The following is a 27,762-nucleotide window of genomic DNA, read 5'->3' as shown; positions in this document are numbered from 1 at the left end:
CCCCTAAAAATTTTACAGGTGACACCAAATGTATTTGCTTTAAACAATAATTTATTCTGAATCGCATTAACACAAAGCGTCTGGCTGGCTTTATGGCCACATACCTCATTTGCTCTTGTGGAAAGGGTGAAATAAAGCATCATGGTGAACAACAACAGCACTAGGGGAGATTCCAGATGTTGTTTCTAACTGCTGCCCCGTATTTAACTTTATTTAAAATCCCAAGTGCTCTTAAACCACAATAGCTGGCTATTTTTAACGCTGTGACCAAACTTTGATTAACGCAGTTTTCATACTGTTGGCCTTATTTCCAACATAAGCCGTGACTAAAATGACAAATCCAGGATATTTACATGCATTGGTAAAGAACGTGGATTTAATACACATTAAGGTGCACTTCCGATTATTTTTATGAACTATATAAATATCATTGTCATTCAACTTCTCTTCTGCAGAGCAGCGAAGCAACTTGGCTTAGACACTCAAGGAGACAAACGTTGTCTTTATTAGCTTTGCAGCCACTAGATTGAGAAGTGCAGTTCCTAAATCCTTTCTCAGCTGTGCTTTTGTTTTCAGTAGCTGTATTTAGTTTGAACAATCTAAAATGTTGTTAATTCAAGACTTTGGGAATGTGTAAGCCTTGCCACCATTATCTTCCAGTGCAGTGTAAGAAGGAGTTAAGTTTCTAAAATAAAGCAACAGTTTGAATGATGTTCCAGCCTCTGCAGGAAGAGCTGTGACAGCCTAAAGTATTCCAGCGCTGCTTATCATGGGAAAACTTATTTCAGTGCCTCTCTGACAGTAAAGCCATTTTTCTGAGGAGACTGACAAAACGCTGAAAAGGGAAGGTTTTTTCTAAATTGCTAATAGAATGGCTCTGAATAATGAGTGAAGGCAGACCTCTGAGGCATCGGCCAGGAGGATATCTTTTGTAAAACTAAATTATGGAAAGAGGACATAATGAGTTCTTTGTCTATCAGCATGGTCTTTAGCTACCAGTCACTGTAGAGAGCCCCAAAGAAAACCCGTGGGTTTTTTAATGTCTTGTCCGTTTGCACTACCACATCGGTCTGCAGCCATGTGTAGAAAGAATTGTGCAACTTTCTTGGGTTTTTATTGCTTCTTTGTTTGTTTTTGCCATCAAACACACTTGGTTCAGGAGAAAAACGTTACCACTGCTGCTATTAACAATCATGGCTCTGCAGTAAATTTGAAATATGTAAGATAAAATACCCCCTGAATGTCTTTGTCTGAGCTAGTTACAGTAAGCAGAAAGATGTAGGAATGTAGGGTTGTTTCTTAAAACAGATCCAATAAATCACAGTGAAAGAGCCTCTTTTCTCTCTAATGATTTACAGTGAGAATCCCAATGAGTTATTCAAATGTCCGCAAGTCAGGTAAGACAAATCCAATCCTCTGTGTCTGGAAATAAAACAGTTCCAGGCAAAATACAGCCCTCGTATCAGGAGGTGGATTTCGCCTCTAAAGGCTGTGCCTCCCTTCCCTTTCATATTCCATTCACAATGACGAAGCAATTCCCTGATCCTTCACAGAAATGACAGGTGCACAGGGCTTAGCACCTTATTTCTTTTCATGTCCAGAGTCTTTCAGCCATTTCTCTTCTTCCTGAAGGGGAGGGATCCAGCCACGACTGGGTGCAGTATGTATCAAAGCTTCCTACTTCGTGGTGTCTTGACATTAATGGGGTAATGCTCAGCCCTGGCTCCATAAAGTAATGTGGAAGGCACTTGGCAGCGTTCCTAAATTCCTGCTGCTTAAACATGAGGAAGCAGATCACTGTTGCATACCAGCATTGATTTATAGAAACCGAAGGCTGTGAAGAATCCTTCCATTTAAACTAAGCAGGCGATGCGGGAGTTTTTGCGTTCCCAGTTACATGTTTGAGCCTCGTCACCCTCACCCACCAAAGGAAGCCACCAACCTGTCAAATATAGTGTTTAAACATTGTTTAAAACTTTACCCACTTCTTTGCTAAGTCCTTCATGAGGGCTACTAAAGGTACGCTCCTTTGCATTTCTGTTTGTGCTCAGTGCTTTGAAGATTTTGGGCAACTTCACAAAGCTTAGAGTTATCGCTTGGGTTTTATTTTGATGCCTCCACATTTTCCTTCCAATTCGAAGACCACAACCATACTGAGCCTTGAGACAGCAGCTGCATATTGACAATGGTCGAGGCTCTCAGAAACAAAACAGATTTGCAGGCACCACTGCTCCTGAACACAATTTACTTTTAACAGGCCTACAGCATCCTACCTCTCCTCTACAGCACTGTTCCTCTGTAATTAGCAGCTTTGTGGCTGTGTTGCGTCAACCGTGCTGCTAAGTTCCTGAAGAAGGGGATTTAAACTTCTGGGAGAATTCTTCCAGCAGCTCCATCAGCTTCTCCTCGTCTCCTGGTGGACTGTGGGTGCTCGCTAACGGTAAGTGTGTAGGGACTGGTTGTCTGTCTGGAAGAAAGAAAGAAAACAAAATCCTTATGGATATATTTAACTACCTCTTCTAGCATCACACAGGAGATTTTTCTGCTAGACTTTATATTTCCCAAACATATTTTATGGCCTTGAAGCCAGAAAATTTACCTTCTATGTTTCTGTAAACAATGTTAGTTATGTATGGCTTCCAAACCAGAAACTGAACTACTTCCATTTGTATTCGGGAACTAGAATTACTGCCCTTGTGCTCAATATGGCTCAAGAGTGGAAAGTGAGATCTCCTTTGCAGCTGGGACAAGAGAAAGGAAGCATTATTGTGGGGTTTACACCTGCTCTCTGTCAGTAGTTGAGCTCCTGTAAGACCAGTAACTTGAGATCACTGTTGCAGGAAGAAGTTGCTTTTTCAGCATCAGACATGAGTTTTCCCAGTCTCCTGCACAGAGCTTCTAGGGCGACACAAATTCCCCAGCTGGGACTTTGCAGCTTAGATTCTTTTCAGTCTCAAAATGCTTACTTTCATCCTTAATAATAAATGCTTAAATTGTCAATGCTGAAGAACTGCTAATTACTCAACTGCCAGAAGTAACACATAGCCAGCATGAAGATGTGTGACTGAGCTTCTGTTACTTTGGTTTTCCAAATCTTGTCCTCCTCACTCAGTGTTAATATATCACTGCCCACTGGAAGGGATTTTTCTCTCCAAAAGCATGATATCTAGAGCCTAGGAACCTGGTGGCAATGTTCCTAGATGTCTATGAAGCAACTGCCACTGCTACAGGGGAGCAGAGATGTTTGCTCTCTTAAGAGCAATTGTCTGCACACGCCACATCACCTCTGCTCCTGGAAACCCGAGGAGAAAGAAACATGCAGAGGAACGTCCCCTTCTCCATCCCCAAATATGAATTGCTCCCTACCTGAGTGGAGTGTTTCAAATCGCGTGTGCTAAAGTTTGGGAACTGTGTGCGAAACCCAAACTCGTCATCACGGAAAGGATGCTTCCAGGCTTTGGCAAGCAGGACTCCATCAAACATTTTTATTTATTTACTTTGGCAGATGCAGAGAATTCTGGTTGTACAAGTCATGTTCTCACTTCCATATTTACTCCTCAGAAAAAAGAAATGCTGGTTTGCACTCACAGGGAACAGAATAAAAGGAAACAGAGGAAACGGAGGGAAGGTGTTACTGATTCAGGAAACAGCTGTCTAGGACCAGAAAAGCAGGGTCTGTGCTGCTAAAGAGCTCCAGGACGCAAAGCCCTTTACTGAAGGGGCCCGGAGATCCTGCACTCAGCTGGGGCTTCCATAGGGCAGCTGCAGACAGAAAAAACCTGTCTGACTTCATCCCTATTCAGTAATAACGTAACAAGAAACTTCTCTTCCAACCTTAAAAGCCATCACGCAAGGACTGAAGCTCTCAAAATCACCGTGTACAGCTGAAGAGCCAAGGTGTGCTCCCTGTTCACTAAAGCTGGGGTTAAACAAAGGCTGAAGATTCTGCTTGACCGCTGTGATTTACCTTCCCTTGGCATGGGCCTGCATGCGGCCATCTTCATTTAAAAAAAACAAGCTCCCTAAAGAAACGCTCTGAAGTCTGTATCAGATGATTTGGAGGACAAAAGCAGGAACGTAACAGCTTAATACAGTCTTTCTCTGGTTGCACAGGGCTCACTGAAACCTTTCGCCTTGGAACAACTTTCAGAAACATTTTATCCTTTGAAAAACTGTTGCCAGGCCAAGCCTTTATCCCCTTCCAGGCCAGATGGGGATCCTGCAGCTCCAGGCAGCTCAGCTGTCCCCACTGATGTGCAAAGTAAGCCTCTGCTGCCTCACCTTGGAAGAACAAGCCGCTCGGTAGCTTTGCTGCTTCCGATGATACTGCCAGCCACACAACGGTGTCAGCTCCCTGGGCCTCTGTGCGCAAGCTGCTCTTCATCTTCTGATAGAAATCTGGCATGGAGGACCTCACAGCTAGAGAGAAGAACAATGGGATGGTGGGCTGCCACGCCAGGCTTTTATGATTTAAAAGAAAATGCTAAAAATTGCCATTGTGGGTTTACAATGAAGAGAAGGCAGCTCGAAGCTCATGAAGAAGTATTCCCACATAGCTAGGGGTACGGCGGTGGTGGGGTAATGGTGCTGAGCTGCCAGGTGATCAAACAGTCATCTGTTTGGGTTAAAATGGGAGGCAGAAAGCTGCAAGGAGGTAAGCACAGGATCGGCCAGAGGTTTCTGATCCAGTTCCGTTCTAAATCCCAAAGAAATTAAACACGGGGGAAACAGAAATACCACAACACAGGTATTCTGGATTTTTAGAGAAGAGCTAAAAACACAGGCTTTTTAGCTCTTATTTTCACATCAGTTTTAGGAAAACAATTGCAGCAGAGTATTTCAAAATCTTATGCTGAGTGGTACCAACTACATTATTCATGTTTAAACACTGGCTTCTTTTTATTTTGTCCAACAGATGACAATTGAGGGCCTATCCCCTGCAGCAGTTTATTTTGAGGGCTGGAGCAGCCTTGAACTTTAAGGTGGCATAACTTTAAGGCTCATTAGGTTTGGAAACCCATGAACGATGTGCAAAAATAAATAGATTTTAAGGAAAAGGCAACATCAAGGTATTTATTTTGAAAGCATAGCTTCCAAGCCTGAGTAGATGGGTTTAAATGCTTCTCTGATCAGAAACAACTCTGGCAAACCGTGTCTCCAGAGAAGACCTAGATAATGGATTGCTGGTCTGCATCTCAAGCTGGGGTGTTAGGGGCTGGGAACACATTGCAGAACACAACGTGCATACCAGATAACTCCTGCTGGCCCTCCTGCTGAGAGAGTCAGCAAAGAACAGCTGCAGCTCAGACAAAGGGCTGTCCAGCCAAACACACCGCTTCACGAGGGCCGTAAACGTTTAGAGGAAGAGCAGAGGAACAAGGAGGCAGAATCTGTGTATCCCAGAACTTAAATGTTAGCTTAAAGCACTCGGGCTTTGCTGTGTGTTTGCGTGGGGCTGCCATCACTCACAGCCCTTCGTTATTCTCCAGCTATACACAGAGGGCAGATGCTGTGCCCTCTGAGAGAGAGCAGGGTTACCAAGTGGTACCAAACTACTCTAAGCACCAGTCTGGAGCCAAGAAATCACAGCACCTGCTAGAGGAATTTACCAGAAAGTCTGATTTCTCTTTGCTTTTAGATTAATCTGGAAAAAAAAGAAAAAGTTTCACAGAGATGATACCTGGAGTGTCTGCCCAGCCGGGGTGCATAACAGAGAAATGGATGTTTCGGTGAGTTTTTGCCCATTGTTCTGTCAGGACAACTTGCTGTCTCTAGGATAGAGCAAGAACAGCCAAACTAGCATCAAGTTCAGTAGCCTGTCCCTGAGTTTGTTCCCAGGGAAATAAAATACATCAAATGTGCTGTGAATATAAAAACATTTACGTATAGCAGAAAAATACCCTCAGTCACCCTGAGTGGGTTTAGTGGGTGATTTTGTCAGAGACCATCATGATCACTGCAGTCCATACCCTAGCCAAAAGCTCATTTTTAAAGCAGTTGCAGTGCTTTTCCTCACCGAGTCCGCTTGCTGCAGACTGCAGGGGAGAGCTGAGCAAGCAGAAAGGGCTTTTCAGCAAAAGACAGTTTTCTCCTTTGAGACTTAAATCAACTGAAAGCCACGCTCCCCATGCAAGATGATACACACAGTGAGCGCAGGACATCCACTGAAGATTATTGCCCGTGCATCTCTGTGCAGGTCAGATGCAACGGAAAAGCCACAATGGTTTTATTTTTGGTTCTTTTTGCAAAGCTTTTTGCAAAGCAGACAGTATACAAGCCACCTAGCAAACAGGCTGTGGGCTTTGTTTCCAAAACCTTGCACTGTACCTTGTTCTGGGCGTACACCATCGTCCCATCAAACGTCCCACTTCCTGACTGCAAATCAGATATGTTCAGCTTCTGAACTAGCATGCCCCCAGACGAGACAGTAATCTGTAATCAAATGAATGATAAATTAATGAAAAAAAACAAAATCAGCAGCTCCCCAGCATGAGTACTCATGCATGCAATGTGAGCTTCAGGCCATATTTTGAAGTTTCTCGGAGCAGGAATCCTCTGCATACTCTTTGCACTGTGCATGTGCTCAAATATGGAGCTTACCTGGAGATGAGGTGGAAGAAATAATTAAAAAAAAAAGAAAAGAAACAAAGCAAAAAACTGATATTCATTCAAAATGGTGTCAACTCCATCAGGAATCAATTTGTCCTTTTTCTTTTTGAAGACCAATGGGGAGAAAGAAAATAGCAGAGCATATAAGCCAATTAGAAAACAAGAGAAACCATATAAAACTTGGGAAATTTCCTTTTAAAAATGTCCTTGCTCTCCTGTTTTACGCCAAGGCCTATGAAGTTCTCTTAAGCCTATACTCCTGCTATCAGTAATTTGCGCTGCTGCAGGAGACAAGTTGCCCCAGGGAAAGGAAAAGGAGAAGTTTCCAGAAGTGTTTTACTCTGCTTTCCAATGCAGGGCTCAGGGCAGCAGGCAGGACCTTTGCCCTGGAGAAGGAGCTTGTTGTTGGCAAAATCCGAGAGGATTCTAGCGATGCTTAATGCATTATAAATAATCCTGCATTGCTAACATAGTCAAGGGGATGCTGTCACAAACCACAAGGAAAGAACCATAAAATTCCACTTTTCAACAGCATCACAAACTCACCACTCTGGCGTCTGCTTCTTTTTCCAGCAGGGGCAGCAGGGCCGTTGTCAGAACGTACGTACCTACAGGACAGACAGACATGAACTTTCATTTAGCTTTTTAAAAATCTTTCTTCTCTCCCTGCCCCCTACGACAAAAATATGAAGTCTGTTTCTGAAACTTCAGTGGGGTTTAATGATTTTGGTGCTGCTTTTCTTGTAAAATTTTCAACTCATAGCTGTCTGTGTTGCTTCGTACTTCTCCAAAGGCACATCTGCTGTTTTACAGGCTTTTCTGTGTATCAGACCTACTGAATAAACTGCTCGGTACATTCCAGCCAGGCCTTTGAAGGCAAATATGGATTTCCTTGGGAAGGGAGGTGACACCAGGGAAGAAACAGGGGAGGTGTTTCCCCTCTGTGCATGCCACATACGCACGTCTATGCTGCAGAGTGAACAAGAGAAGCAAACCACGCTTCTCGTGTGCACTGGAGACTCATCCATCACGCCAAGCAACTGCACGGTGAGAAGGGAGAAACATCACAGAGAACCCCGACACTTCGGGATCCTGCTGCACATAAAAACTGCCTCGTAAATCCCCAGCACGACAGAAGATCGGGAGCCCCTGGGGGAAAAAAGTATTCGTATTGTGTGTCCGAGGCTGAGCCGGGTTTCCTTGGGGAAACTTAACTGCATCCTTCCCCACATGTCCATGTAGCAGAACGTGCACACACAGCCCAGATATGCTCCATCATGGCTGTTCCCATGACCAGCACTGTTACTCACAACCCTGCTCATCTGCTCCTGTGCTTGGTTCAGACACACCTCGTGCAGTTTGCACTCAGTTGCAATAGAGGGATTTTTGCTTGTTTTTATCTCTTACGAGCGATTCTTTCATTTTTTCCCCCCACTTTAAAGTGTGCTTAAAAAGTTCTGTTGAACTGCAAACGAACCCAGCCTCACTTAGCCCAGCATTTCTGTGTTGAGTGCACCACTTCTCCCCTGTCTCTCCAGACATGGCCTGAGTTCAACAACTCTCTGTCAGCGATAAATGGATTTTTTTCCATGAGCCACCGAGGCTTTCCGTGTTTTTCACTGGACATGAAGACTTCAGCGTGTGTCTTCATAACCTCTCTTCCACAGCCTGTTTATAAATACGCTAGCAAAGTTGAACGCTTGGTGAACAAACTCTTCAGCTCCCCCGCTGGGTCACAACCGTCCTCATTTTCTCTGTGTCAGCAGCAGGACATCCATATTCACTCGCTAGATTTAAAACACAAGCCGTCCTCTCGTCCTCAAGCTTATTAAGAACCCAGTAAATCCCCCGTAGCCCAAATATTCGGACTTTGCCCCGCAAAACCAGTCTCTCATCTGCTTTGAGGCAGCAGGAAAAGACCGGTTGTGATCCCAGCCTCCTAGGGTAGGCATTGGGGTCTCCAAGCACTCCCAGCTGTGATGCATCAGGCACTGCGCCTGCAGCGCTTCGTTCCTCCGCCTCCTGCCCCAGCCTTAGGCATCCAGACACAAATTCCTCAGTAGTTTAAAAAAATATTTTCAGATGTTCTGTATCCGTATGTGCACGGGCTGGGCTGTCAGGCGAAACAGCCTGGAGAAGAAACTTGGTAGCGTGAGATTAATGAAGCGTATCAGTGGTCAGGGTCCATCGTTCTCAAGTTAAAGCTCTGCATTTTTACCCACGTAAAGCTGGCGTGTGGCTTCACCGTCGTGTTCAAGTGGGTAAGAGCAACGTGAAACCCAGCCGGTCCTGTACCTCACGGCACACATTTTGCCAGGCAGGGCTGCAGTGCAGCTTGCAGCAACACAGGAATGAATTTCGGAGCAAAAGGGCACGCCGAAAATGAATGATTTGCCTGCCACAGTCCTCATAAAAACAGGAATTGCACTGACAGTATAAAAATGAAAGAGGAAAATGTTATTTTTAGCTATTTTTTGTGTCAGGAAAACCAAGGTTCTAATTTGGGAGGAGAGACTACAGTTCCCCTCCTCCCACCCCTCTTCAGGAAATCAAGGCAAGATCCAAATTATTGATCTTTTTGCTAATAATTGACTATTAATATCAAAGTGCTGGCCAGCTGCCTTCACATTTCATCACTCTAGGACGTGTCCTTGACACTAACATTTTTGTCTGTTAAACCTCCTCCCCCAGAGCGTAGTTAAAATAAGTGTTTCAAATGTGATTAATCCTTAATTATCACCGTGTTCAAACTGTACAGATTTTTTGAGGCTTCTTTTCTTTTCTTATTTAAAAGGGGCACGGAGGGAAAGACGATGACCACCAGCGATGTTCCTTGTGCTGGAAAAGCAACGAGCACTGGGTAGCCCGGTGATCCTGCCCCTCCACTGGGGACCTGTGTGATTCTGCCAGAAACAAAGGAAGATTTTTTTTTCTGGAAAGACAAAAAGTTTCAATAATATTGGGGCTATTCTGGTGAAAACATGCCTTTGTCTCAAGAAGATGCACAATAAATTGAGCTGCCTGGCTAGGACACAGAGCAATCGGGAATGTTTGTGCCTGAACAGCTCGCCTGGACCATAACCCGTTTCTTGCACAGGTCTGAGGACTGCTCATGGAGAATTCCTGCCATGAATTCCTCAAGCAGGAGCCTGTCTCCATCACACAGCTCAGATCTGGCAGGTGCTGGACACGGCTGCACTGCCTGCATCGACGCACGTGTGACGGAGGCCAGACTTTTCCCACCTTTTGAAGGTTTATCGCCTGCCTTGGCCTGAAAGCTCGGCTCCCACTGGCAAAAAGGTGAAAAAAAAAACAACACATTTTTGCAGTAAAATGGTAGATAACACTTCCCTTTGAAAAGGAGCATTTGCTGTGCCACAAAGGAGCTCAGCAAGACGAGCGGAGGAGCAGCAGGAATGCGGAAGCGGGTGGGTAAGGGGCCGGTCTGTCACCCACATGTCCAGGATTTCTTCTTGCCCTCGCTGAGCTCTGCGGAGGTGAAGAAGCTAGAGAAACCGACTGGACAAGTGACAACCCTGTTCCCTGGAATGCGGCTTGACACAGTCCTCGCTGGCCACGTTTTCTCAAGTTAAAGAGGCTCCTGGGACCGTTGCACAACTCCTCGTGCAGATAAACATCCTCTCTGCGTTTGCTTTTCTCTGTAAAAATTCCTGTAAGCTTTATGCCTCGAAGCTGAGCCCCCCTCATAGGAAATCGTGCACAAACCAGTGTCATTCCAGTCTTTCCTACAAGGATACAGTTACCCCACTATTACAAACCGCTCAACCAACTCTGTCACATGGTAGATTAGACAGCGTGGGTCTACTCCACATACACAAGTTGATTTAAAATATATTACAAAAATCAGCTGGGCTGCTTCAGAAACTCCTCCGTAAAATTAGGCTGCTTTTCACAAGACCTGGAGCAGAAGTTGAGGAACTGTGGAAAACTCAGGTCTTGCTGGAAGGTAGCTCTGCTTGTTCTTGTAACAAATAACTCACCATGGACCTCATCCTCTCCACAACAGCATAACTAAAGTGAAATCCTTCCCCCTGCATGGACAGAAGCCTACAGTGTATCAGACACGGGTCTTTCCCACACGTCTGCTACACATGCTTTAAAGATTTAAAGTGACCCCAAAACCTGGACTTTGCCTTGATTTATAGGGAAAATTCTTGTTTCAGCAGCAGTCGTGCTGTAAAGCCACTACCTGGTTATAGCATCAAATTAATTGGTGATGCAAATTGCTGCAGACCCAAGTGTCTTGGTGGAGTCTCGAATAGTTTTTGCTCCGTGCTCTATCTGGCAATTAGTGGCAAATTGGTGGTGAGGTTTTTAATCTGCTAACATTCAGACGAGGGCAGGCAGCCAGCACCACACTCAGTGGAGTTTTCCATCTGCCTGAGCTTTGCATTATTATTAGGAACAGAGCTGTTTCAACTGTGAAAAAAAAGTGGGAACAGAAAGAAAAAAAAAAAAGTTTTATTGTACGTATTTCAATGGCTCATTCATCTGGTAAAAATCAGTTAAATAAATTGGCTTGCTCTTCCTATGTCCGAGTTTTAAATAAAAAAATGAAGCACAAACTGACATTCTCCCTTGACCTGGTTATCTTTTCAAGCCTTCAATTTATGCAGCTTCAAGTAAGAGACATCCCTGAGCCCGTTTCCTGAGTACGAGATCGGGAATGAAGATTTTAGTGTGCTGTCTCTGAGGGCCAATTCCACCACGCTACCGACAACTGAGAGAGGATGGGAAGAGCTAATGAACATGAAAGACAAAACTAAGGCCTACATTTCCCCTGAATTACAAAGCTCAGCTCTGTAAGGGTTCCCCTGTGTCCTGGGAATCTAGATTTTAGGCCTGTTACTAGTTTTACAACGATATTCAACTTCATTCCTCCGTGCAGCACTTCTCATCAGGAAGTCTCAAAGCTCTTTAAAAAGAAAACTGGCATCACAGCCTCCTTTCCACAGGTGAGGCTGTCTGCAGAGCTCAGGCACTGACCTTGTGGCAGATCCAAGCTGCCTGACCTGCACGTAGCTCAGATCACAGTCAGCTAGGCAGCGCTGGCTTGGGTGAGACACCAGTTGGTTATGGGTTATGTGGAGGGAAGAGGCTGAAAAATACCCGTAGAGGTTAGGCAATTTGCCCCAGATGAGCTGTACAGCTGTTATGGGAGAGAAGCATTTATTTCCTCCATCCCTACCCCTCCTTGCACACAGAGCCAACACGTGCAGCTACGTGATTAAAACAAGGGAGCAGAGGAGGTTTCACTAGCCTGAGAAGAAGATGCATACTGGGAGCATCATTTATTCATCTCGGAGCGTGTTTTAGCATCCCTTTTGCTGGAAAGTAGCAATAAAATGTAACGTATACGCCACCTCTCCATGTCAAGCAAGATGAGCTGAGGAAAAGTAAAGCGAGGCAGGCCCCAAAATAAGGAAACAAAATAAAATCAAGCAAGTCTCATCAGAAGAAATGACTGCTTGTCGTTGCCCTGCTCCCGGGTGCTGCCCTGAGTACAGGGCCAGCCCACGGGAGGAGAAACGGGGGCAAGAGCACACAGAACAGAAGGACAAAGCACAAAACCAGCCTGCCCGTCAGCCTCTGCAGCTCCCGCAGAAATCAGGCTGCATTACCCAAGGCACTCACTCGATCTGATGCTGAAGGTGTGATTCGAGGTGCTGTTACAGCCCTGTGCCTGGCTAGCACTCCCACATTACAGCCCGACTGCTCCACGGCTCATTCTGCTCGCTACACCTCCACCGAGCTCTGGGAATGACAGCAACAATCCTTGGGGATCTAATAGGGAAAAAGGCAAGGTGTTTTGACAGTGACAGCAGAAGCACAGCGAGCCACGCAGAGCTTGTGCCTGAGCCCCATTTTAAGGATGCCAGGCACCAGCACAGACTGTGGCAGGTCAGCACAGACGCTGTGCGCTCAAATCAGTTTATGATTTGGACTCAGATACTGCACAAACCCTACAAAGCCTGGACCATCAACCTGTGTGGCACATTTTTCTGACCCTCACCCACCTGCATATTCCACCAGAGAGGACGCTGCACCTCCCACTTCAGCAGGCTGTCCTCAGTCAGTGGCATTTCACAGGGATGGAGGTTGACTTGCTGTTGGTACCAGCACTGTTTTTGTGCCTAATTCATCTCAGCTATCAGAGGACTCACACATTCATTTTTTTGCCCACTGTGTCCAACAGAAGGTCAGGCTACAACGTGGGTTTCACGAGTCAGGTGATCAATGAGGACTGAGCTCTACCATTCATTATGCAAAACACCTGAAAACAGACTAAGGAGGCAGTCAGGAGGAAAATACCCCTCGCCTGGATTTAAAAGTTTGAGAGCATTTTAGACCCCCAAATGAGCAATTCTGCAGCTTATGTAAACGTTAATCAGGTATCAGCTGCAGAATTCACAGCCTGTGCTCTGTAATTAAAGCACTTTAGAGTTCAGAGTCTTGCATTCTTAGATAGTTACAACCTACACACTCCTTTATTAGACCAGAGCTAAGATTCAGGGTAAAAACAAATAGTCGAAGAAAGATGAAAAGAATGCCTGCATGTGAAAACCCGAAAAAAAAAATCTTAATAACATTTCATCTTATTTTTGGAGAAACCAGGCAATCACAAGTTATTGTTTCTGTGCTGCTGACAAGAGGGGGAAAGCTGCAGATTTTCAAACCATGGGCCAGGCTTTAGCTTTTCTGGGGAGAAAGGCAGGGAGGGGAATTCAGTTTGTCCTCTCAGACCACGTCCTGGGTTACAGCCAACCTGTATACCAGCCATGCCTAATTTAGCCAAGGTTTTCTCTAGGAACCTGTAAGCACAGGTAGTTACTGATCCAGAAGTAACTTCTTGAAAGTGAAGCACGCCCAAAAGGCACACGGTGCTTAGGGAAATGACACGGCATCTACTCTGACGTGCATTTTTCCATAAATCTTTCTCCTACTGTGACTCCAACAGGCATGATTTATTACCCCACCTCTGGCTTTGAAGAAAAGAAGCCGTGATGTTTATAGCAGCGGTCCTCCAACGTGTTTGACTTGCAGGCACAGCAGCTTTCCCTTGCACAGACTCTTCCAGCTCAACCAAGCCCCACTCTTTCCCTCCGCTTCGGAAGTTTCTCCTTACGTTTGACAGGAGAGAAGCAGCCCAAGCAAACAACTCACTCCTTGCTCAAACTCTGCAGAGGTTGGACAACAGAGGACGACTTACCTGATGTACCTCATCTGCTCAAATGTGCAGGCACCTCCTTGACCTTCTTATACACTCGGGCAGCAAATGGTACACAAATGAATAAAGATCCATACATAACCTACCCAGGAGGTAGCACAAGCACTTCCCTAATCCACAACAATCATAATTCAGCTTCCTCCACCACCTTCCTGCAGCTTTATTCTGCTGCATACTCCTAGCGAGGCTGATTTACAGCCAGGAAAGCAGAACCTTGCTGCTTCTGCTTGCGTGATAAAATCTGATTCAAGTGATGCACCAGCACAGTACCTCAGCAATCAATTTCCTCAGTGTTTAAAGCTACACAAAGCCCTGCTTTCATGTTCAAACTGTGGCGCTTGTTCCCTTCTGCTTCCCTCTGCAAGACCTAGATCTCTGCACATTGCTGGATTTTTGTCTGACAGACCACTAGGGGGTTAAGCTAATTTAAGAGGAATACATTTTCGCGAGGTAAAAGATGTGGTGTTTCTATAGCCAAGGGAAAACTGATGGCAAAACAAAACTCATTTTGAATGCTGACCACAAGAAGCAGAAGAATGTTAGTGAAAGATTCATTTGAGGAAAATGAAAACTGTGCCTTTATGCTTGAATTTTTAATTGTCAGCTTAATGTACTTGGAGTTGCAGAAAACCAAGCTGCGTGTGCCGTATCAGCTAAGCACAAGATATTTATGCCCAAAATGTTGGTTTTCAGAAGTAAATAGGAGTTAAGAAAGCTACGCAGGAACAAAGCTAAGAATAAATAAAACCCAAGAAGGGTTTCCAGCCGCTGAATGCTGAGCTCTGTAAATGTCCAATCTCTACAGCCCAAGCTTCTTCCCTTCCTCATCCCAGCTATTGATGAAGAGGAGGGAAACACAGAAACATAGCACAGCAGCTCCCCCTTAATGTGTCACTTCTGAACACACTAAAGCCAGTCACTTGGGAAAACCACATCCCTGCACAGAAGCAAAGGGAAACGAGAGTGACAGGACTGCTGTTCGACGCACACGCCGCACCTCTCTTGGCAAGAAGTGCAGCTTTCACCCTTCCAGATACCAGTGGCAGCAGACAGCTTTTCTCCCTGCTGCCTGCCTGTGTGCTTGCAGCTTTCCACGTTTTTTTATGGGGGAACTTGCCACTTTGCTCAGTATTCCCTGCTCAGCCACATCTCCCTCTACTTGTTCCCCTTAATTTGTCCCTCTTACACCTCCACCATACAGCTCGTTGGATACACCCCTTAAATATGGAGTGCTGAAGACTTACCCAGTCTGCTCAGTCACCTGGCTGGGCGTTGTGTCTGTTTGAGAGTGCCCAGGACACTACAGAGGGCACAGCCTTCCCATGCAGTGCCTCCATCACATGCACAGGGCAGTTCAGGACCACCAGAACGTATGAATGTCTCTTTAAGCACCTGAACGTGCTCTGAGCTCTCTCCAAGCCACAGGAGCACACTGATTACACAGCCTGTCATTAGTGGCACTGCTTGGAACCAAATTTCCTATCAAATTTCAGAATCAATTGAATTAAATCTTATCTGTATTTGACCACTGCTGCTGTGATAAAGGCACTGATATGAAAAAAAAAAATGAAAAATGGAGAAATTCAACAGTGACACTCCACACAAGCTATAATACTTCTTTTCTTTCTCCTTCCCTGACAGGGCAACAATATGAACCCTCGTTGAGCAGGAATACACAGCTCATGAACCCAGCTGTGAACACACACTTTTGTAACCAAAAATTGGTATCATTTTTCAGAACTAAGCTTCCACCACTCACCCAAGGTGTTTGTTGCGAAGTTTTTCTCAAGTCCATCTTCAGTCAATTCTCTGTTGTTCACCATACATCCTGCGTTGTTGATCTGTAAGACAACTCCTGTAAACACAAGCAACCTACACAACTAACCATACAAGCAGCCCATAATAGTTAGCTGGGTTTTGACACTACCAGACAAAGCTACAGGTTGTTTCTATAAACCACGAAACAGAAAACATGGCATGAGAAACTCAAAAGTTGCAACCAAAAAAATGACTGCATTTCTCTCTCTCTCTCTCTTTTATAATTAGATCTGTGCATGTGAGCTGAGAATGGACAAGAGCAAACAAAAAAGAGACTTCTGCAGCAGCATTTAGGGAAAATGAAGCAGAGAATTGCAGCACTGGTTGTGAAATCCAGACTCCTCGCTGGATAAGTTCAGAGGACAGGCGCTCCAAAACCAGACACATGACTGAAGTATGCGAACTTACCAACACGTTTAATTTATGTTCGTTTTTGAATTGTTCAGCAAACTTCCAGATTTCCTTGGGATTAGATATATCCACAATATGCAGGAAGACGTTCTAAATGGAAAAAAAAAAGCAAGTTACAGTCAGCATCAACAGTGAATAGGCCCTGGTCACCATTAAGGCCTGTCTAGGTGAAAAGCATTTAAAGCCATATGAAAAAAATATGGCTTTAAATCTCTCCAGAGCAGATCTAAAACACTTATGGTTAACATGCACAACTGGGAAATCTAATTCTTGCCCATAAAACAAGTTTAGTGACCTCACTCAGTTGCTGCTAAGCCGTGGCTTTTGAATGCTGACTGCCTGGTTGAAGAGACCCCAGCTTTTATTTCTGCCTGGCAATCCTGCACAGGGAACCCACTTGACCTACGCATCGTTCAACCAGTGCTGCGTCATGTGGCATGGATGCCCCGTAAGGGAAAGCCCAGGAAATAGTGAAGGGACACTCGAGGTCACAGCATTTGACAAAATATTAGGTTGGAAGGGACGTCTGGAGGCCCCCTGGTCCCGTCCCTGTTTCAAGGCAGGTCGCTGGGATCAGGTTATCCAGGGACAGTTCCTTTATCTCCGAGGACGGAGATTTGCCAGCCTCTCTCGGCAACCTGCTCCAGTGTTTGACCACCCCCAGGGTGAGAAAACAAAAATCCCTGCTATCTCATCAGAACTTTTCCCTGTGTTGCAATCCGCATCTGCTGCCTCTCGTCCTTTCCCTGCACACCTGCCAGAGGAGCACGGCACTGCCTCTCTGCGCCCTCCCAACACGTGGCAGCAGAGCACAGGAGGACGGGAGCCTCCATCCTACAGGAGGGAGCCTCCAGCCATGCTCACCACCTCCTCCCGGTGCTGACAAGGGTTGAGGCTCTGCCAGCTCCCCTGACAGAGCTGCTTCTTCCCCTGTTTCCATGGCACTGCACCTATCCTGCAAACGCACAGCTGCAGGCTGACAACGAGCCTGCCTTCTCCTGCCAGCAGTCACAAACCTCCAGGCTTCCCCATCTTAGGAGCCTCCACCCATCGTTTCGTTGAGCGAAGTTATAATTTTCCAAGCCACTAAAGCCAGAAGTATTTCCTCTCTCCAAAACATCTAAGAGCTTCTACTTCTTGTTAAGGGCAATTCTCTTGGTTTCTGTAAATTCCTGCTCGGTAACACTTATCAGCATACAAAGGGGATGTCAAATCCTACCCTTCTCCTGCATAGCCCTTAATCTCAAAGACATACCACAGATCGTCTTAGAGCATATCCCTGGAAAAGTCCATTCGAAAATAATTATGCAGAGAATATGTTCTCACTGAAAACAACAAATAATCATTAAAGGGCCTCCTCTTTTCCCTAATTGTTTCTTTAAATACTCATTAAACAAGCAGAAGAGATAAGTAAAGAAGCTGGGAAAATTATAAGGCATCGCTCCCAGCCTGTAACTGCTTCCTTGAAGATAAAAACATTTGGCTTTTTCTCTTTAGCATTTTAGCTCCTTATTTGAATTAGCTCAGAGTTTTCTCATCGTCATGCTCATTTTTGACCAAAACCTTGACTCTATTCTACACGCCAGATACCTCTCGAAAAGCTTTCTACTTTTAGAGCTACTACAACTAACTGCTGGAACAGAAGAGTAGGAGATTTGGGGGCAGATGTTCAATACCACAAGTGATTTCAGAGACTGAAAAAGATCTAAAACAACACTTATCTGCTGAAGCCTGTCATGCTGATGCAGAAAAAGGACCCACAGATTTGTTCCCTACGAAAGTCCTTGATGGCAGCAAAGCCATTTTCAAGGCGAAAGCTAATCTCCACAAGTAGATCTAAATTAACAGATCAGGAGACCTTCCTAGTTCCCAGGTCAAGGTGTAGGTGCCTGCCAAAGAGTGACTCCTTCCCAGCCCTGAACTTTGGCATGTGTTGCTGTGGAAGCTGGAAATAATCTCTGGTGTATGTTACAACAGGATTCTTGTCCAGGTGACCAGGAAGAGTAAATTAGGTCTGGATGTAGCTTGTCAAGTTGCAGAAAAGGCATTTTCGTAACTCCCTGGATTATTTCTGAATGGGTACTTATAAAAAAGGATGTTCCTGGGAACAAATTATTAAACTGACTCTTCCCAGTGCAGTCCCATGTCCTACAGGGCCTCCTGGGCAGCTCATCTAACACTTCCCTGAATGCTCCTTTCCATGCAAGCGCCCAGTCCCCAAGGTCACCCACAAGTTCTGCAGTGTCCTCATACCCTTCCGCGACCCAACTACAGGTTTGCAGCCTGCCAAAGCTGGGTGTGCAGTAGAGGTGCTGCTTTCAGATGAAAAACCCTGTCTGTCTCGGGTTGTGTTTCACCCAATGGTAGAGCACAACACGTGAAGGAACCTCCAGAGGTCATCAAACTCACCCAGACTGTCTGATTGCAGTTAGAAAAGGAAGTAACACGGAAAATCACCCGTCCTTCCACAACTGTGTCTTACTACAGCCACGGGATTGTGCTTTCATAAACAGCTGGAGAGCATTTATCTCTACAGAAGGACTGATCTAATTCACCTCCAGTAAAGAACTGAAGTGTAATGCTGGTTGTGTCACGCTAGGGAGCTGAAACCAAGGAGCAGAAATGTAGTCAATATGTTATCCCTAACCATAAAAAGTCTTCGCCATTTTTGATCCATATTAAAAAACTATTACTGGAATCCAAATACTGTGTTCGAGAGCCAAGGCACCACTTCAAATGAAGAGAGCTCTCCACCCAAGGTAGAAAGTCACAGGCTGCACTTCCCCACAAGCACACCCTCCTGAATAATTAGCACAGCAACACTGACAGCTACAGGGGGCTGCTGCAGAGTGATGTAAGCAGAAGCAAAAAGAATCCCTACCAGAAGGGAAGGAGATAAGGAAGAGATCCTACAAAGAGCATGGGGCTGGGACCACATACAGGAGTTGATAAAACAGGAAAGCCAGCCTTAGGAAATCAATAACATGTCATTCATACACAGAAAACCTCCAACTCCAATGCCGTAAACGCGTTAATGTTATTGCGAGAGTGTTGCAATGAATTAACTTTCAAAAGCCTCAGCCACACTGCTAGGAATAGTAAGCAGGGCATGACAAAGCATAATGACAGAAAACACTAAGTAACACATGCTGCTGGTGATGTCATTGACCACAGAGAACTGAAAACATCCCCCATATGAAATTAAATTACTTGAAACTGTATCAATGATAAGCTACTGTGTGTTTCCATGTCTTTACGGAGATACTATGAAAAGCACAACAGCAAAACAGTGAAATAGAGTATCTCAAGCCCCCTGTGGTAGTAAAAAAAAAAAAGTGAAGTAAGCTAAGGACTGAGGAACAGCTCACCTGATTGCCCGTTTCTGTCACTATTTCTCCTTTGGCATCCTCAGCTCGTTCCTTATTCCGGCAAACCAGGTGAACCGTGCCACCTGGTGGATTTCAACGAGAAACACATTTGACAATTAATTCCTAAATATGTCATCGGCAAAAAGAAAAGGGTCAGAAAGCGATTTCCAGTTCAGAGTTCTTTGTTTAGGGTTAGTTTTTGGTACAAGTAAGAAAAAATGAGAAACCTTTAGTGACTGCTTCCAGTCGGTGGGATATCTGTAGCCTTCCAGTAGCAGTGGCATTCCTGGCAGGGCCCACGGGCTATTAAGGGTGTTTCGACAAAACATTTAGGACACAGTGAATGAATGAAGAAATGTAACAGGGTCCCCAAGTACGGCTGTACGTACAGAGAAGGCCACTGCAGCCTAGGCACTGTCTGCTCAAACTATTTTCTGTTAGGTTTGCACAGCATTTTTAGTGTTGATGAAATACCAGGGCTGCACTGGAAATTAAAGCTAAGGCATTTGTATCTCAAATGCTTGTTTTGGCACATCTTAGGAAGTTTACTAAAGGGCTTGAACAACACAGGTGACTGGAGTTGCTCTGTGAAAAGGGAACACAAAACACCAGGTATCAATGTTCTTCTCAGCAGCGGAAGATGAAATGACTTTATGCTTTGATTCCCTGATTGTTACAGGCAATTTGTTAATCTCAGTCACAGGAACGCACGAACTCTTCACTTTTATCTGTTCTTGAAGGGGTTTTAAAGTTTGCAAGCAGTCCAGTGCCAGAAGGCTTAAGCAATGCAATCCCAAAGGAGTGATGATCCAGAACCCAAATGCAAGACACCAAGTCTATCCTAGGCACAGAGCAGCCATGTAGTGCACACCCATGTAGTGCACGGCCCCGTTTGGGCTCCAAAAGTGCAATTGTCTGTCCATAAGAGATGTTTTTCCATGGAGCACAATTACAGCAAGCATTCTTGGCACACAGCTGGTGCTTCGAGGCTCTTGTGAAAATTTCTAACAGGGTGCGACTCCTCCGTCACCAGTCAGAGTTGGTCGCATTACTTCTTCTGAGTGCCCAACTGAAACTCCTGAATCCAGGATAATTATAATAATGACACTACCCAATGCTTAAGACACGTCTCATCTTCAACCTGTTTGTGCTACACATACGCTGTGCGTGGAGAGTTCAGTGAAGCACCGAACACAGGCAGATCAGAATAAAAGGCAGACTGTGCCCCAGTGAGATTAGATTTCACCAGTGAGAAAAGACAAACGTCAGAAGAGGCAGTGTACAATGCTCATCTGTTCGGCCACTCAGCACCTGTAGGCTTCACTGCAAAGGAGGGCTTTAGTGAGAGATCTCAAGGCATTTGTGCTTGAAGAGCTCTTCCTGAAGCACAAAGTAATGTGCACTTGCATAAATTAAACACAAGGAAGAGATGGCTGCCCTTCCAGCTGATCGTGAACATTCTCACAGTCCATGGTAAAGTCCCAGTGGTGGGTTTGAAGGGCTCTGAATATGGGCATTTTCTTGCTGCCAAGGAGAGGGAGTTGTTTCGGTATGACTCATGGACTACAAAAAGCATTTAAATGCATTTTCCATGGTAAAGATCTAAAATTATCCAAATTTAAACAACACTGGCAACTGTCAACACAGCTGGGACAAGACCACATCAAACCAGAAGTGCAGTTCATAAGTCCCACAGGAAAGCCCAACTCCACAACACCCGTATGTACCGGGTCTGGCTGGGATGGAGTTAACATTCGCCATAGTGGCTCATAAAATGCAGTGCTTCAGATTTGTGACTAAAACACTGCTGGTAACACACTGATGCTTTATCCAGTGCTGAATAATGCACAGTGCCAACAGTGTCCATGTCTCACTTTGCCCCTCCAGTGAATAGACTGGAGGGTGCAGATGAGGTTGGGTGGGAACACAGTCAGGCAACTGATCGCAGCTAAACAGAGAAAAAGTCTGTGCTGCATATTATCATGCTCAACAGTAGAGAGGGAATACAGGGGGTTCAGGAGTTGCCATCTTTTGTTTGGAAACTGGCTGGCCATTGGTCTACCCATGGGAGGTGGAAAATGATTGCTCTTGCATCACTTGTTTTATTTTCTTTGTCTCTTCTTTCCTTTCACTTTTTCACTTAATAAACTTGTTTTTTTTTTTTTTCCCCTCTTCTTTTAAAATTGGACTCACAAGTTCTCACTTCTGTTCTTCCTTTCCTCTTCCTCCATCCTACCAGGAGTGGAAGGGGAAGTGAACAAGCAGATGTGTGGTACTTTGCTGCCTACTGGATTTAACTCACTATGCCATATGACACTGATTCAGAGAAGAGCTGAAATCAGGCTACAGAAGGTGTCATCTAAAGACTACCATAGGTATGATGTGCATGAACATAAAGCCAATGTAGCTTGGTTATTCTTCTGCCAAGTCTGAACTCCTTAATTTCTTGTCATGGTGAAGAGATTCAACTAGAAGCCAGAGTCCCAACAGCTGACATAGAGTTTCAGAGCAACATATGCAAGAATGGCATCAGGAAGACACTGATTAAGACATTTTAATTTCACATGCACAGCCATGGCCTAGAAGGGTATCAGACAAGAAGTCCGAGTCCAATGTTATTATCCAGGCTCCAAATTCTAGACGTGACCAAATCCTGTGAGTATCAGGCCAGCCTGACAGCATGCAACACCTGGCAGTGAGCGGAACAGCCACCAGGCAAAGCAGTAAGGCCATTATGTGTAATGGCAGTAGTGGGAACCTGAGATCAATCATATATTGGCACTGATGGGATCTTTAACCCAAAGGCTCTTTATGCCAATAATTTTGAATTAGTTTAATTTAACTAAGTCCCCACTCTCCTTTATTTGACAGTTGCTAGAGCCTAAGCAGGCCAAGAAAGCAACAAGCTCCTCCATTTTATTATATATGCCCAAACTCCTGACACTCTCACACGAGGAGAATTATTTTATCCCAAAGGGATTTTTTTTTCCTTAAAAAGTAGCTAGTTTCAGTTCATACCATCTCCCTGTTTACAGATAGGAAAAAAAAATAGGTCTGCATGTAATCAGTTAAGGGGCACAAATTCCAGGTTGTTATTTTCAAGATCAAGCACAATACTTCACTCTCCCATCTCCAGCTTTGCAAAGTCAATTTGCTTTCTTTCATCATATGACACATTTGTAAGTTGTTCAAATAGTTCAAATTCTTCCAGGCTGCTACTTGTACTCAAATAGACCTTGGTAAGTCACTGACATGTTCAGATGATGTTATAACATAGGCAAGATTGGTAAAGATGCACGTGAGAAACTTTGTAGGTTTTCTCCACTGATTTTTTTGTTCCACTCTTTCAGTTTTCTCACACTTAATCCCTTAACCCATACTAATAGCACTGTAAAATAAGCTGCCTGGCCTTTTTAAAGGAGCTTTTTCTGTACAGATCTCCTGGGGTTCCTCGTTTCTGCCCTGGCTCACCTCTCTTTGCTATCTCTTTGGCTGTGGCCTTGCCGATGCCGCTGTTTGAGCCGGTGATCAGGAAGGATTTTCCAGACACATTCACCTCGAGATCTGCGGGGTTGAAGTGCTTGGAGGCAGATTCATAGCCGCTCCTAGGCAGATCAGAGACCACTGTGTGAGGAACCAGAAGCGAGCACACCCAGCTAACTGCAGGGAAGCTTGAGGAGCGCTTCCCCTGCACAGCTCAGATACTTTTTTTTTTTTTTTTTCCCAGCAGATGCAATGTAGGCTTAATTTCCCCTCTCCCCACTGCTCTCTGTGCTCTTTGGACAGGAAACACCCCGTGCCAGGGACTGTTCCAGTTATGTGCCAAAATCTGGGAGCGTTTTGCACGGCACAAACCGCGCTGGGGACCTGGGGCTGCTCCAAGCGAGCTCAGGCGGGCTCCCCCTCCCATCTTCAGACAGCACCCAGAGACAAGGGGTTGAAATCCCCCTGCCCTGGCGTTGAAGTTTCGGTTTCAAGCCGAAAACAAACGCGGAAAGCCTTCAAATGGTTAACACCTTCCCCCACCAACACCGCCCCGACAAAAACCACAGCGCGGCGCCCGCCCCGGGGCAGAGCCCCGCCGCCACCGTCCCCCGGCCCCGCTGTAGGGGCTGCGGCCGCCGGTACCTCGTGTATTCCCGCAGCCCCTTGACGAACCACACGGTGTTGCGGTACCAGGACATGGTGGCGGTGCTCCTGTCACCGCCACCACAGTGCCGGCCCCGCCTCTGCCCTTACATAAAGGCGCCCGGTGCAGCCCTGCCCGCCCGCCCGCCCTGAGGTGACGGCCCGCCCGGCCCGGCCCCGCCGCCATTACGGGGAGAGGGGTGCGAGGGCAGGGGGAGCCACCTCAGCGGTCTTGGGGCTTCTTCTCCCTTACCCTTTCGTGTTTTATTTCCCTTCTTAATCAGACAGAAAGCAAAGGGATCTGCTGTGAGCCTCTGGCACATTGTGCGGGAGGCTGCTACAGAGATGAGGCCACGTCTGGCAGTGGCTGTGTTGGCTGGCTGGGGTGATAGCAGTGGGAGGAAGGAAAGAGAGAAGAAATAAAAAGAAAAAAAAAAAAGAAAGAAAAAGAAAGAAGAAAAAAGGTTGCTGAGGCATCTGCTCAGGACAAGTGGTGCTGTCAACCTCGCTAGGGCTGGAGAAAAGATGGCAGGTTTTGCTAATAGAGGCTGGGACCTGCATACTGTGAACCCATTGCTCTGCAAAAAATGTTAAACGAAAGCTCTTGCAAAACCATAAACAACCATACTGCACCACAACAGAGTATTTTAGGCATAGACAAGCCCATGAAGCTCCCTGCCTCTACTAATGGGGTAAAGTGCGGCTGTAGGAAAGGGTAGGCAAGTAGCCATTACAGCAAGGGAGCGAAATTAAAACGTGTTTTCAGTTCTTGTGGTGTGTGTGTTAATGATGTTAAGCCCAAGAGAATCATCTGTCGTCGCGCATCTGGACAATCTATGTTAGCCATAAGGAAATTGTCATTATAGGTATAGTTTTTAAGCAGTTAAGGACTATGCACTTAACAAAGTTCAGTGTACAAGCTTAGCTGAGTTCACATTTTCCTATGTAGCATGCAGCGCCACACACACAAGCTGCTTTGGGAACACACTGTTTTCAGCAGCTTAAGTTACCTGGCTTCAATAGGAGAGACAGGGAGAAATGTTCCATCTTTTTTGACCCTATTAGTAGCCTTATACTTCCTTTCCTAAATCTCTTCACACCTGCAAAGAGCTCCTACTCAAGCACTCAGCTTTCTCAGCATGTTGTGTAAGTGTTAGGCTCTCACACAAAAGGTGCTTCCCACCATGGAGTTAAAACTTTTGAACTCACCACTGTGCTTGTAGTAGGTATTGTGCATGGAATAAGACTTTTCAGAGGGCAAAAAGACACGTTTTCACAGGGATATCTTCTTCCCCATAGACACCATCCAGATAAATACCCTACCTTTGCACCAAATCTGAAAATGCGTGTTCTTACAAAACAGTTGAAAGAATTTATTTAAAACCAGCAGAGTGAGTCAGTTTTAACTGTTTTTGTTCTTGGAAATGCCTAGGACTTTTTGACTGAAGCGTTCCTGAACAATTCATCCTGATTCTGATGCTCAAAATGGAGACTTCTGGCCCAGAAGGGAACAGCTTGGCAGTGGTGTAATTGGCAGCACATTATTTCCTATAATGAAAAGTGAATGGCAGCCTGAACTATAGTTATGTACTTGCTAAGCGTAAATATATAATTGTGAGCTATATGGAAATAGGTTTGTGATCATCACCTACAGCCTGCAATTAGCAACCAGAACTGCACAGCCTAGACTGCTATAATGATGTTAGATAATCACATTCACTGTGAACAGAGCAGATGTTAGGCCTGTGAGAGTCCTGCGTACAGTCTGACATAATGTTCCCTCTCCCTGCTTTGAATCCCTGGCCCTGGTAGCCCTCCAGCTTTCCCCTTTCCCTCACAGCCTATACAAATCTGCCTGGTTACTCTCCTTGAATGCTGGTTCTGGGAAAACACAAGCACGGGAAAACCAGAGAATGATGTGGGCGTGCCTACCATTAGGAACATCCAGTGTCCCACACATTTTTATGCTAGTTGGAGAATGTCTCACCTTGGGCTTTGTAACCTGTGGTGTGTCTCAGTATGCTGTTACAAGAACAGTAATGTTTCAGGGTCGCTTACCTGCAGAATTAGCTGCTTTCTTTACAGGAAACACGGTTTCAGTTTGAAAAACATTAGTAAATCCCAAACGAAACAGAAACCCTGTGGAAGTTCCTGTAAGTAAATGCATTAAGCCAGGTTGTGCTTTATTCCCTTATCATTCTTTTTTACCCTATGTATTTATTAAGCACTCAGACTATGGCTTAATACAAAGCAGAAGTGGCTCTGATACATTTTGTTTGCAGTTTCAGTCTATGCTCTCAAAGATAGGTGGTGCATTTCTTCAGTCTGCAGACCTCTCCAAAAGTAAATGGGGAGTGTGCAGATACTCAAGATTCTGCCTTTCTTCCAGGCTAAACCATTTGAACTGTAATCAAGAAGATGCTGGGTGATGCAGCACTGAGGTACTGACCAGTGTGGGTATGCATGGCAGAAGCTGTCCACTAGTCAAGCACAATAACACACTGAGACAGCTGGACAGTGAGAATAGCTTATGGTATTTGGGGGTCTTAGGGGTAAATGACAGCATAATGCTTCTGTTATTTAACAATAGGGCCTCAGATAAGATATTGTTAGGAAGAGATTTGAATGTAGATTCTGTAAGCATAACGAAATGGTGTCCTGGTCATTGAAGGGTTAGCGCAACAATCCCCAATTCCCTTAGAATCGCTTATTCTTTTGCATGGTGAGGGCCTACGGTAGCACCACGAAAGGAATTGTGCCAGTACCGTGTCGATACATCTGTGCATGAGAATTTCAGCTGTGAAATCTCTTTCTCATATCTGTCTGAACAGCTTCATTTCAGAAGCGAGCTCTTGCACTGCCCTAACGCCTAGATGTTTCTGTTACCTCATTTCACCTCCCCTGATGTGTTTTGCTTTTGTACTCTTGTTCCAGAGGCAGGAGACTAGAGACTGAACGAGTGCTCTCAGCTAACCCAGCCGTCACAGTGGTAACGCCACAGGGGTTGTGTGCAGGAGAAAGCTGAGACAGTTTTGCCAGGAGCTGGCTGGTGCCAGTGAAGTGCCTGCCTGGCAGTGCTCTCACAGGCAAACTTTGCACCCACATCAAGACTTCTGGCTGCATGTTGCCTTTTGTACTGAATTCTAGGTCGATACACTTTGTTAGCTGACTCAGAATCTGTTCTGGAGCTTGGGAAATATGGGAAGTTACAGCTTTTGGTTTCTTTCAGGGTTACTGCTAGTTTAGCATTAAACAAAGACAGGAGGCTAATCGGGATGGGAGGGACTTTTTGGACAAGGAATTCTTCTCGTGGATTGGCAGCCAACATCTGAGATAGTTACCACAGCCAGCAACTACGATGGAGGGGGAAGGATCAAAAAAGGCACAAGACTGCTGAGCTCCTAGCATTTACCTCATTTGAGCACAAACCAAGATGACTTCACCCTGTCAGTGCTTAGTCCTGATATAATCTACTCATATTAACTGTTTCCCTTGAGGACTGTAACACTTCAGGCATGTCTACGCTGTCAAATAACTCATGGCTTATTCCCAGGTCCTGATCCTCGTATTGCCCACACTCCACAAATACTTGATGGTGCCCAGGTTCTCTGTAGATATTAATTATAATATCTGTCCAAAACAAGCTCAGAAAAAAAATATATATATTAGACTTGATCCATCGTTATATCTGTGAAAGAGCAAGGAGTTTTAGGCAAGTTTTTAATTGCCTCACAATGCAAAAGAAGAGTCAAAAATACTGATTACTGGTAAGGGCTCTGTGTTTCAGCCTGTTTCATATTTTCTTCCCAGGGGACAGATCTAAAAGGTAGGTAGAGTACTCGAGAGCCGAAGAGCAATTATGTATTATGCAAGATGTTTAAGAGCAGCTTCAAGGCCATCTTGCCAGTCTCTTCTATAATTTTTTTTTTTCTTTCTTTCTTTTGGAGAGGCTGAAATCTCTGTCTGAAGCACAACTGGCTCCTACAGGAGATCCATCAGGCTGTTGCGCATCCCCTCCTCACGTTGCAGTCACCAATTTTCTAATTAACTTGCTGTGCCTGCCCCCATTAAATCAATCAGAGCCTTGCCACTGATTGCAAGGGGAATGGGAGCAGGCTTTTGCAGCAAGGCTCAGCATCTGCCGGAGCCAGGTTTTCCAAGTGGCACCACGTGCGAGTC

The 27,762-nt window shown here is 45.2% G+C and overlaps 1 protein-coding gene across 1 annotated transcript; it reads right to left on the bottom strand.

The window, feature by feature from the left end:
• Window positions 1-31: 31 nt before the first annotated feature.
• DHRS12 (dehydrogenase/reductase 12) lies at window positions 32-23,704 on the bottom strand. The gene is made up of 10 exons (XM_084506180.1): window positions 23,584-23,704; window positions 22,927-23,060; window positions 19,456-19,538; window positions 16,085-16,177; window positions 15,618-15,699; window positions 7,156-7,217; window positions 6,328-6,432; window positions 5,681-5,771; window positions 4,282-4,419; window positions 32-2,467 (listed from the first exon to the last, which is right to left on the bottom strand). Exons 1-10 carry the CDS (start codon window positions 23,637-23,639, stop codon window positions 2,340-2,342), a joined length of 972 nt encoding a protein of 323 aa, XP_084362306.1. The 5' UTR covers window positions 23,640-23,704; the 3' UTR covers window positions 32-2,339.
• Window positions 23,705-27,762: the final 4,058 nt, after the last annotated feature.

This window comes from Aythya ferina (genome assembly GCF_964211825.1).
Source record: "Aythya ferina genome assembly, chromosome: 1".
Classification (NCBI taxonomy): domain Eukaryota; kingdom Metazoa; phylum Chordata; class Aves; order Anseriformes; family Anatidae; genus Aythya; species Aythya ferina.
The sequence above is the reverse complement of the archived record's forward strand: the minus strand, read 5'-3'. Positions and strand labels throughout refer to the sequence as shown.